General features: G+C 40.7%; 1 protein-coding gene across 4 annotated transcripts in view; it reads left to right on the top strand.

The window, feature by feature from the left end:
* SH3RF1 (SH3 domain containing ring finger 1) overlaps positions 1 to 12,572 on the top strand; it is a 178,651-nt gene that overhangs the window by 157,629 nt on the left and 8,450 nt on the right. For 3 of the 4 annotated variants that reach the window (XM_078069425.1, XM_036087549.2, XM_036087548.2), the window contains 2 exons: positions 206 to 567; positions 9,586 to 9,926. In XM_078069425.1, the coding sequence (XP_077925551.1) occupies positions 206 to 567; positions 9,586 to 9,926 (703 nt within the window). Of the gene's footprint in view, positions 1 to 205; positions 568 to 958; positions 1,161 to 9,585; positions 9,927 to 12,572 lie in introns of those variants that run through there. The other variant, XM_078069426.1, reaches the window with a different exon arrangement.

Genomic DNA, 12,572 nt, shown 5'->3' with positions numbered 1-12,572 from the left:
CTAAAGAGCTGATCTGGAAGGAAAACAGCATCTAGGGACCCAGCTAAGATTAAGTGCTTTTAAACCAGCATACATCCATTATTTACTGTAAAAATGCAATAGCAGCCTTTCATTATGGGCTGAGGTACGGAAATGACTCATATTTTGGTGAGTAGCGTCTATCAGAAAGGCCAATTTTGCTGTTTTCTCTCCTGTCATCTACTAGTTGCAGCACATAACCAAGAACGCCCTACAGCAGCGGTGACACCCATCCAGGTACAGAACGCCGCCTGCCTGGGCCCTGCATCTGTGGGCCTGCCCCATCATCCCTTGGCCTCCCCACAACTTCCACCTCCAGTGGCAGGCCCTGCCACCCACGTGGCTGCTGTTAATATGGGTCGAGTCAGTGCCCCTCTGGCATGTGCTGCGGCTGCTTCACTGACCTCTTCAAACATCACCACCGCCTCTCTGGAGACCGAGCCCGGTGGCCGGGCGGTGACCATTCTTCCTGGACTCCCCACCTCTCCTGACAGTGCTTCATTGGCCTGTGGGAACAGTTCAGCAACCAAGCCAGACAAGGATATTAAAGTAAGACCAACGTCCTGTTCCTCTGCTTATGTTGTGTCCCATCCTTTCTAACTAATGAAAGGACTCGTTGTTCAACAATCCTTCAAATGCTTACCATGTGTGAGTCACCATGCCAGGTGCTCGATTCATGATTCTCTGCATTGAAACACCCACTAGTTGCCAGGCCTTGTATTGTATGTTTAGGGAGACCACAGTGAATAAGACTTAGTCACTTCTCATGCAGCTTACATCTCATGGAAGAATTTCCTTTCCCCTTTAGTTACTCATTCTTTCATGATTGTGCTGTCCTTAAGTCTTCCTATTCAGTCAGTTCTACAAAAAAATATTTAATATACAAAAGGGTTGAAATTGTTGATCAGAAGTGTTAATTGTGGGTTTATTTTTTCTACAGCATATTGGATTATAATCAGCATGGATGGTTTTCCTCTTGACTTGAAATATGGGTGAAAAATTATTTTCTACATTCCTAGATCTTTAAAAAAATCTCATTTGGGGCTGAATTTCAAAGAAAAAAATAAATGGAAAGCTGTGTTTGAAAGACTAACCTATGGTTGGGTTTGGAGACAGGTGGTTGGAGGCAAGGGAAATTGATGGTGAGTAACTATGAACAGAAATCAAAGAGTGATAATAAAGTCTGGATAATTGTATTATAATCAAATGTAGTAGCAACCTGAGGAAAATCTGGTATTTTCCTCAGTATTTTGTGCATTTTCTCCTAAAGTTCTAGCCCAGTTCTGGGAAGCTCTAGGGTAATCATAAACTCTTAGCCACCTGGTTCAGTGGTAATGTATGTCGCTCTATTTAAATGGTTAGGTAAGCCTATAAATAGGGGTTTATAAGGAAATAAACTTTACAGCCTACTAAAAAGTTAATATTTAATTGTTGGGTTACTCTTAGCGTTTGTGAAAAGGATTGGTATCTGTTCAGTGTTTATAATTAACTACATTAAACTTGTACTCAAGCTGACATGTTCAACTTTGTCAGGATCTTTAAAGAATTGTTTTGTAGTTTAGAATTTAAGGTTTCGGGACAGTCAGTCACTGAGAACAGGGACTCTTCAGCTCTTGCCCTCCCAGGAAAGAATTCATTGAATCACAAGCTTGAAAGGGACTTGTGCCAAAGAGAATAATGGCTCCCCAGAGATGTCCACATCTTAAGCCCTGAAAGGAGAATATGTTTCCTTAATGGCAAAAGGGATTTTATAAAGGTCTTGAGATGAGGGGATAATTCTACCTTATCTGGGTGGGCCCCATATAACCACATGGATCTTCCTGAAAGGGAGGCAGGAGGATTGGGTCCAGAGGAGATGTGACATTAGAAGCAGAGATTAGAGTGATTCAAGGAGGGAGCCACAAGCCAAGAAATGCAAGCAGCTTCTTCTAGAATCTGGAAAAGGCAAGGAAACAGATTCTTCCCTAGGGCTTCTGTAAGGGATGTAGCCCTGCTGACACCTTAATTTTAGGACCTGATTTTTACCATGAAGTTTGTGATAATTTGTTACAGCAGCAACTAATACAGCACCTAACGGGTTATCCTCTTGAGTCCCCATCCTTGACAGATGGTCACTGGCCTCTGTTTGGACACCCTCATTGACCATGAGTGCCCTAGCTCCAGTGTGTCCCATGCCATTTTCTTTATTTGAGGGGCTACATAGAAATTGTTGATCTTCTTTCTGTATGATGCCTTGACTTATTTCAGAGTTATCTTCTTTTTTAAGGCTATACTCCTGAAGTTTTTGTCACTACTACTTATGTCACAGATTATAAATTTTCCTGAATGTTCCAGATCCACCAGGGAGACTTCTCCTGGTTAATATAAAATCAATAATTTCATGATTAATATGACTGGAGTGTCATTTAGTCTACATTCCTCCATCAGGTCTACAAGGATATCATGGGAGAACTTATCAGATGCCTGTCAAAATCCAGATGTCTTTTACATTCCCATCCAAACTATTCCCCAGTCCCCCATCATTTTAGCTGTTACTCATGTTAGCAAGTGTGTCCTAGAGGAGTCTCCTCCTCCATGACTCATTTCCTTTCATTTACTACATCATTCTAGAATTTTCCAGACAGTCTGCAAAGTGCATTGTTGTCTTCTTTTTGAAAATTAGGATTACACATGCCCTTCTTGCCCTGAACCTGAACCTGATCTCAGGTTCACCAGGATCTGTCAAAGATTATTTGGTTGCATTTTAGCTGTTAATTTTCTGTGTATGCTGGGGTGAATTCATCCTGGCAAGTAATTATTGGATCTCTAAATCCCAGTCTCTTCACCCATTTCCCTCTTATCAAGGTTTATTCATTCTTTCTAGTCTAAAGATTATCCTTCCCTTTCTTCACATCTTCTGAGACCCACCATCCATCTCAAACAGGAGGCCTGTATCTTTCCTGTTCTTCTGATTTCAAACATAACTTTAAGGCTACCCCCCCCTTTTTTTCAAGTTTAAGCTGTTATGGGCCATGATATGTTCTTTCTTATGGTCCCTTCTCTTGATCTTTTTGTACCGAGTCCTTTAAAAATTTGAGCCCATTAGGCCGCTCTCTGGGGGATCACATTACTGTCTTTAGATGCCTCCACATTTTCATCTGCTCAGATAATTTGCAGTTGTATGGTTAGAATTAAGTTCTGGAGAGCCCTCCCATTCCTCTTGAAGTATCTTTCCTTTTGAGTTTCAGGTCATGCATATATTTTTTTTGAACTTTTAAAATCAGTTATTTTAAACTTCAGAGTTCAAATCTGACTAGCCAACTTTGGGTGCTTACTTCGAAGTTTTCAGTATTTCTGCTTCACCAGCTGAACCTTTCCACCCCCTACTGGTCTCTACCATTCCCCCAGTTGATCAGAATTAGATCCAAAGTGAGATTAAATTATCAACAATTCAAGGAAAAAGTACATCAGAGATTCTAAGTGTATAGAGACCCTAGTTTTAGTTGAGACTTCCAGCAGATATCTAGGTATTTGAGTCTCCTTGTTATCTCTATCTGCTTTCATTATTTTGTGATCAGCATCATCCATTTACTTAAATTCTTTAGATAGTGTGTGGTGTGTCCTCCAAATGATAGCTTGTCGAGTGCCCTGTCCTTTTCTCTATACATAAATGTCCGTAGTGAGCTACCACTGGTGTTCCATAGTAGACATATAACTTTTTGATGTGCACATAGGACTATTACAGCTCCTCGCCTAACTAAGCTTTTCCTTTTGAACAATATTTTATTTGGAAGTCTTATCTCAAATGTGTTTTTGTCCTTGACTTAAAAAAAACAAAATAGTTTTTGTCCCTGTAGCTAATTTTGTCTGGTAACTGCGTTCTGTGGTTTGATAAATAAGCATCTGAAACTCTGCAGTATATTTCCAAACATTATCTCAGTTATTTCTTGTTTGAAATCCTGGGCCTTTCTGCCATTGTTATTCTTTTTTCTATGGGATCCCTCGCATCTTCTACAGTTATCAGTTTAACAGCTTTATCTGGACATTTTTCTAACTGCATGTTCAGTTTAAAGGCTTCATTATTTGATCAGCTAGTCTCCAGGCAGATGAGTTTCCCAGTCCTTATGAGATACTCCTATGTGTTTGTGTGTGTGTTTTATTGTGTTTTCTTATTATAAAAAAATTTTAAATAGACATTTATTTAGAAGTGAGAGAAAAATCTAAATATCCAAATAGAAAACCTAAATATGATCCAAGATTTCAAAGACAGCCATTAATACTATGGTGTATATCTACTTTTTCCCCCTCATATACCAAAATACAGTAAATATTATTTTGGTATGTTATGCTTTTATCCAGAAAATAAAATCTTTTTTTCCAGCACCAATTATGTAATTGACTGTTCTTGTATTTTCTAAGTTTTATTAGAAGACAAACTGATACATACTAAAAATTCTAAGTTTATTTGAGGAAAAACGTATTCAAATCAGGCAGTGCCAAACTGGAAGTGCTTAGGAGCGCTCTACCAACAGGAGCCAGGGGTAAGAATTATGTAGAGGACACATCAAAGCAGAGCAGGGAGGTTATTTGATTGGCTATAGTTTAAGTGGTTGCCTTGTTTGGGAAAGCCCAGTTGGCTGTTTGTGATTGGTTATCCTTAGGTTTTGATTTCTTAACCTGGAGGTGTTTACAGATTTAGGTTTTGGTTTGCTAACGGAGGCTGCTAGGACATTAAAATCACCTCAGTCCTAATAGCCTCTAATTGAATCTCTAATGGTTTAATTAATTTAACAGTTTAACCCTCACACAGAGAAAGAAAAGAAACCATCTCTGAGGCCCCACTTTACTTCATGTGCTTCCATTTTCTTCCCCTACCTTCATGGTGTAAGTCTTCTCTGACATTGTCATTTATTCCCATATCAATCAGCAGTAGGTGTTGGTTCTCATGCCCTCTGGCATATTCTAGATTTTTTCCTAAAAGATAACATTTCTAAAAGTGGCCCACAAAAGATCAACATTTAGTGCCTCAAATGTCCCACCCCCAAAGTCCTAGTGACTCCCTCCCTGAAGTAGCCATAGGTCTTCTTCAAACAGTCTGCTGTTTGAGGACCTTTGCTCTTAATTCTTGGTTTTCTTAAGCAGAGGGTTCATCTAGTTTTTAAATACCCATTTTCAGGGTGCCTGGTTGGTTCAGTCAGTAGAGCATACGACTGTTGATCTTGGGGTTGTAAGTTGGTGTGGAGATTACTTAAAAATAAAATTTTTAAAAAGTCAGTACCTGTTTTCTTCTGTTCTGAACACTTGTCCCAGAGTTCCTGCTGATCACTTTCTTTGCTAATATGATTTTCCTTCCTCCCAGTTCTTATTTCACTGTCAAAAACAAGTTGGTCTGTGAGCTTCGCCACTTCATTCCATGTTAAGTGATCAGAGTCCCACTCCTGCCCCTGCCAACAGCTGGGATCCGGGTCTGGACAGTGCAGATGTGCACACAGTTCCATACAGAGTGACCCTTATGATGTGCAGCCCTCAGGCAAACATATCTGCTCTTATCGCTCCATCGAGTAGATGTGCTTCTAGAGATGTTGCCTCTGCTGAACTCTCAGAAGAGCAAAGGCTAGGTTCAAGTCCCACTTCCACCCCTTACTAGCAGTGTGATTTTAGGCAGCCTTAGAGAGGTATAGGCAATGAGAATAATACTGGTTCCTGTCACATCAGCTGGGTGTTAGGAATAAATGTGGAAATCCTTATAAAAGCATTTAACAAGATTCTTGAACCTAGTGGTGTTTAATCATCTCTAAAATTTCACATGGCCTTTCCCTCTCTCTCTGCACTTCTTTAAAAAGGGCTTTTCTGAGCCTCCCATCTCAGATAACACCCCCGATCAATCACTCTCCCCTTACCCTGCTTTATTTTTCTGCAGAGCGCCTGTTCTACAGCAGTGTTAATGTCTCTGCTAGAGAATGTGAACTCCTTGTTGTCTTGTTCACTATTGTATTCCCAGAGCCTAGCACATTATTGGTTCATATTCAACACTCAGTAAATATTTGTTAAAGGAATGAGTGATTATTATTAGACAATCATATGAATTAAGCTTCTGAGATCCCTTATAGTGACTGATTTTTGGGAATATGACTGTGTAGATTTTTGATGACAATGGCCCGGAAGACTATTTATCTCTTGCTACTTTCTTTGTACATCTGAGGGCAAGGAGAGGAATAAAGAAGACTCAGTGGGTAGAATGTGGTTAACTTTATGAGTTCCTCAAATGGAATTTATTTTTGCTTGGGAAGGAGAACTTGAGGTCTCCCATATTATATTCATCCTCTGTGATATGACTAATAGAAAGTTATTTAGGTGATGCTCAGAAATTATTTTTATATATAAAAATTACTCTCTCTCATCATCTGGTAATTATTTTCTGGCCCAAATAGTTCTTTTTTGTATGAGTTGTGGTTTTAAATCATCAGATCTGGGCGCCTGGGTGGCTCAGATGGTTAAGCGTCTGCCTTCGGCTCAGGTCATGATCCCAGCGTCCTGGGATCGAGTCCCGCATTGGGCTCTCTGCTCCGTGGGAGCCTGCTTCTCCCTCTGACTCTCTCTCTCTCTCTGTCTCTCATGAATAAATAAATAAAATCTTAAAAAAAAATTAAATAAATAAATAAATAAATAAATCATCAGATCTTCTGAAGAGAAAATTATGAGTATAAAAACATTATTCCATCTAGGAATAATTTCTTGGAAAACCCACAGGAGAATTGTTAAGGTTCATGTTAAAAGATAATGTCCCTTTTTCATGCATGCTAACACTACATTTAAAAAATTGCTTTGCTGAAGTGTAGTCTTTATTAATTCATCTATAGTTTTCATTTCTGCTATTGGATTTTGAAAAAAACAAAGGTGCCCTTAGATGATAAGTGTCTGTGTTTGCAAAATTCTCTCTCCAGTGGCACACTGTTCTGCTAATGTAGAAAACATCAGAATATGATATCAAAAGCACAGTTCGGTGGAACTAGGGCAGCATCTTTTCCATGTTAGCACCCCCACCCCGTACCCCCACACCCTGCCACAACACCTAATCTTCTGCCTTCTGCTCCGTGGGTAGTCGGCATCAGCTGATGATGATAACACATCCCTTAGAAGTCATTAAAGCAAGCTGTATTTAATGTGCTTAATCATTTTAGATGAACCAAGTCATCCTTCTTCTTAATCACTTTAGAGGCTGTTCCCTGAGCTCCATTCAGTTAACTGAATTTTTCTGAGTGCCCAGAACTGAGCTTTTAAGAAACATCTGTAGCTGTGTCTTGCTGAGATTGTAATTTATCACTGGACTTGATGTTCTCAGTGGATCTGTCCGGGTCCAGGGATTAGAGTGTGCTTTCTTACATCATAGCAGGAATAGCTGGAAGTTGTGGCCGACTGCCCCCGCCCCCTTAGAAGTGTAGACGTTATTCTTTCTCAGCTCATTTGTCGGCCCTCCAGACCTCAGGCTCCCTTAAAGAAGTGTGGCAGCAGCTTTGGCAGGCATTTGGTCAGCCCACTTCTTTGGCCACTGTATAAAGGGAAATCTTTATCTCCACGGGATTTAGGAATTGCAAAATGTCCTTAGGGCCTTAGCCCTGGGGCTAGCTCAGTCTTTCCCTTCCTCCCACCTGTCTCCTCTTTCAGTCTTGGCCTCTCAGCTCAGTAGGTGCACCTCTGCACTAGGCACTGGGTGGATGAGATACAGGCACTCAAGCAGGTAGTCCAAGTGTGCAGGGTCCTTTAGTGGAATGTATTAATAGCCCTTTGGAAAATGAGAAGTTAAAGGAATGAAGGAAAAGCCTGAAAGGTGAGTTAAGGCTAGGCCCTGAAGAAAAATGCAGAAGAATCTTCCTCAGGCTAGGATGGGGAGAAGGGGGTGGGGATCAATTGATTGGTTCTGCTCATCTGCAGCCTGAGTTGAGCTGTACAGAAATGAGTTCAGTGCTCCCCACCATCCTTCCCTGTCCTCTGTTTCTAACCCATGGCTTAGTTCGTACTCTGAACAGTATTTCGTAAATGGGGCCTGCAGTTTCCTGGGATGCTTTTTCCCTGGAATGCTTTTTCATCATCTGGTTAAATCATTACTTTTGTCTCTTCTTTTTTCTGCCATTCTGTCTCTAATGGAACTGTGTTATTATGGATTCAGACCGTTTTCCCCAAGGGATTTTTACTGAGTATGAACTAACTCATATTCTCAAGAAAAATTCCTCAGTGTTCTGTCTTTGGGTGGGCCCCTCATAATTCTATTTCCCTTTTAGTGGACCTTAATGATTCTAGTTTGAGTTTGTCTATAGAGTTTTCTAAAGAATTATTTCTCTATGAAATGTTTAATTTTCAAGCAATGTTTCCATTCAGATGACTTTATGATGTCATTGACATCTTAGTAAAATGATGTAAAATGATTATTTTCTATGCTTGATCATCAGAAAGAACATAGACACAGGTTTTGGAAATGAAGAAAAGTTAGCTCTAGATCTGGTTTTCCTAGCAGAGCAAAGAATGAAAGTGTCAAAACAGACAAAGTTTCAAGAGATGGTTTTTGTGGAGTAGGATTGCTGGAAAAAAAATTCTTTTCTACATTTGCCTGCAAAGCGACATAAAAATGTTTTTGATTATACTGAAGCTTTATATAAAATCTTGTGGAGTTTTGGCTTGTGGAGATTGTTGCACAATAGAAATGGTTTGACTCCTGTCATTATTGGCTTACTAAATTTCCTCAAGGTGGTGACATGTGAGAACTGTTTTAGTCTTAACCCTGATCAAGACATCACTACCTGTAAGTGGTAAGAATCAAGTCTGGGTGGCTCAGTCAGTTAAGCATCTGCCTTCAGCTCAGGTCATGATCCCAGGGTTCTGGGATCGAGCCCTGCATTGGGCTCTCTGCTCAGCGGGGAGCCTGCTTCTGCCTCTGCCTGCTGCTCCCACTGCTTGTGCACTCTCGCTCGCAATCTCTCTCTCTGACAAATGAATATAAAAAAGCTAAAAAAAATAGAATCAAGTCTGTGGAGAGTAAAATGCTATAATGTTTAATTCAGCATGTAAGAATTAGAGGTAAGATAGTCATAATTTCAAGAAATTAAGTCCATAATCAGAAATTTCCATTTTGTCATAAAATGTCTACTTCTGCCTTCACCAAGCCTGGTATGTGACTTGGTGAGTTTTTGTTTTACTTCTTTTTTATCTGTCTGTTCTACCTCAGCAGAAGATAGTGATGAACATTGGAGTGTCCAAAACAAGCAAAAACAGGCAGGCAGAAAGGGAGAAGAAAGTGAGACAAAAGGTTGGGTTAACATCATACAGGATTTGGGAGCTAGATCACAAATAACCAAATATCCGCAGAAATAAATTGTAAAAGATCAAACCAGGGGCGCCTGGCTGCCTCAGTGGGTAGAGCATGCGACCGTTGATCTCGGGGTTGTGAATTACAGCCCTGTGTTGGGTGTAGAGGTACTTAAAAATCTTTAAAAAAAAAAATCAAACCAGAAATCAAAACTGTAACACCCTATCGCGATTACAATAACAACAGTACCGTCCGTCTCCAATTAATGTACCTTTTTTTTTTTCTAGAAAGAAAAAAAGGGTTTGTTGAAGTTGCTTTCTAGCGCCTCCACCAAACGTAAGCCCCGAGCCTCTCCTCCAGCCTCACCCACCCTGGAAGTGGAGCTTGGTGGCGGCGAGTTGCCTCTGCAGGGAGCAGTGGGTCCTGAGCCGCCGCTAGGGGGCGCCCACGGCAGGGTCGGCTCCTGCCCCACAGACGGGGACTGCCCGGCAGCCGCTGTGGCCCAGGACGCTCTTCATCGGAAGACCGGCTCTCAGGACTCCGCCGTTCCCATCGCTCCGCCGCCTCGACAGCCATGTTCCTCCCTGGGCCCTGTCATGAATGAGTCTAGGCCTGTGGTTTGTGAGAGGTGAGTTCACTGTTGCTCCCGGAGAAAACGAAGAAATGCCTAGCAAGCTTTATGCTGGAGTATTTGTTCTGACATCGAGATACTTTTCCACAACCCCCAAAATGTTTTTAACTGAATTTGTAGTAACCGTCAAGCTCTGGCTCTCTTTTACCATTTGCTGTGTTTCTTCCATGGGTTAGGCCTCCAGCCCTCTTTGTGTTTGTTTTCTCCAGACAACCACTCCAGAATTGTATCCAGATGAAACTTGTTAATCCCTGGAACTTGGTTCACATCTTCCTTCTTCTTGCTGCTCTTCCATTGCCCGCAGCTGCTCCCTCGGTTTATCCTTTGCGTTTTTTATTAGACGTTGACATCATTACCTGCTAGTTGTCCAGGAGATTCTGCCAACTAAGAGAATTCTCTTTATTCTTCCTGAGTTAGGAGAGTGTGGCTCGGTTCTCAGAGACCTGACTCCCCTCCTGGCACAGTGACTTGGTTCGGTTCCGCTTGGAACTAGGAGCCCTGTTTTAGTGATTCTGGCCTTGAGTAATGATTACAGATGGGAGATCTGTTTGATACAACCAGTGGGGTTCTAGGAGTTACACTGGGAAAAACTATGTATGTAGTAAGACAGATATCTGCTAGGATCACATGAATTTAAAAAGCACTGTTGGTGGGCCAGGAAAACATCATGAAGTACACTAAAAATAGCGGACACTTTATACATAATGCATAAATAGATAAACATTTATTTTTAAAAGTGCCATCAGTTTTATTGTTTCTGTAAGCTTTATTCCCTTTCTACCTGCATTTTATAAATAAAGCAAATTTCTAATTTGTGGAGGTATTGCATTTTGGGTAGCATTTTCAGTTACTGATTTGAAGTCTGACTATAAAATGTTACACTTTAAAAAGACTTAAATTAACCTCAAGTCTGTATTTCAGATGAACATTTGTGCCCACCAAAATTTGAGGACTTCATTCATATAATTGGGGGGGCATACCTTTTTACCAAAAAATAAACTGGAAAAGAATAAACTTCAAACAACCTACATGCACTAAGTACAAAGTACACAGTTTATTATGTATTTTCATAGTTTGGTGAAATAATTTTTTGTAGTTCTAATCCTTATAGAACCAGTTTTGAAATGAGACATTACCTTAAAAAGTGTTCCTCCTCCACAAATAAAATCATTCTATCTTTCCCCTCATCTACTGTGCTCCTCATAAAGCTTTGAAATTTCGTCCTGCATCCACTTAATCCTTTATTCTGAGAGTCAACCTTTTTTCCTGCAGTATTACTCCGCTTTCCAGGGATAGGGCCTTCTGTCCCTGGAGTTAGTCCAGGGACTTGTTTACTTTCTTTTGGTCACAAAGGCTCCTTCTTTCCTTCCCACCCCCAGGCATTGATCTGCAGTTTTTCCTTCGTGCCCTGAGACTCTCTCCTCTTTTCCCTGTCATTTGTGGTGTTTATGTGACTGTTCTGATAGTTCATTTTGCCCAGCCTCTCCCTAGGCACCGGCTCTGGCACTGCTGCCTCCCTCCCCCATTATGCATTCCTTTTCAGTTGCCAGATGTCCTCAATCTCTGTGGCTTCTGCATTCTGGCCCTTTCCTCTTAGAGGAGCTCATTTCTAACAGCAGGATCCTGCTGTTCAGTGCATCTGAAAAGGAGAAATCGCTAATGCAGACAGGTGATGGTGGTTCAGGGAGCAGGGGGATGCATATCAGATAGGGAACATGGAGAATTTAATGACGGAACAGATGGGCACGGGCACTCTGGAATGTTCTGGCAGGTTTTTCAAATAACCATTTCAGTTTTTACAAGTGGAAAGGGGGTCTTTGGAGAAGATTTCTGCTCAAGTTTATATTTTTATAATCCATATGTTCAGTGGAATATTAAATATAATAGCCAACCTGACCAACCTTTCACAGTCCCTTTGCCTTCATACAATGATGGTGATAGTATTTATTTAACTTGTATTCTTAGGTCTGCCTGACTATAAAAACAATAGGGGAAATGTGTGGAAACAAGTAGTATAGGAAAACAACTTATGATCCACTGGGAATGAAATTTTTTGGTTAGTAGAAAGCTACCAAGTATATCATTTAGGGATTATCTGTTTTGATATTTCAAAATTTTTAACAATAAAAAGTACTTATTGCTAAAAATGAAGGGAAGAATAACTTTCACATCAGTATGATTCAGAAAGTATTTCAGGATCTTAGATTCCTTGATTCGCAATGTAAATATCAACAGCTCCTGCCCTGGCAGAGTGCAGAAGCCTTGGATTCTTCTGGTAGAATTTTTACTGATAGAATTTCGTAGAGGTAGTTCTCATTATATACTGTTGGTACAGTATGAGATAGGATTCCCCCAAAGATTATAATGAGAGCAAGCATAAAATTTCCCCTCAAACCGTGACTCTGTCCCATAAATCTAAAGTAAAAGAATGTGAGTAGGGCAGCCAGTGCCTTCAATGGAAAGAAGCATTCACGTGACATAAAGACTTAAGCAATCTCACAGTAAGAAAGGATGAACCTTGAGGTGTGTTGACAGGTCTTGGTGTCAGCGGAGACAATTCTCTGAGGAACAAAAGGATCCTTTTTTGTCACAGAGGCTGAGGAAAACAAGCAAGCAATGCTCTATCCTGGAGGCAGAAGATGT

This window comes from Halichoerus grypus, chromosome 3 (assembly GCF_964656455.1).
Source record: "Halichoerus grypus chromosome 3, mHalGry1.hap1.1, whole genome shotgun sequence".
Classification (NCBI taxonomy): domain Eukaryota; kingdom Metazoa; phylum Chordata; class Mammalia; order Carnivora; family Phocidae; genus Halichoerus; species Halichoerus grypus.
This window is presented reverse-complemented; position numbering and strand designations above follow the sequence as displayed.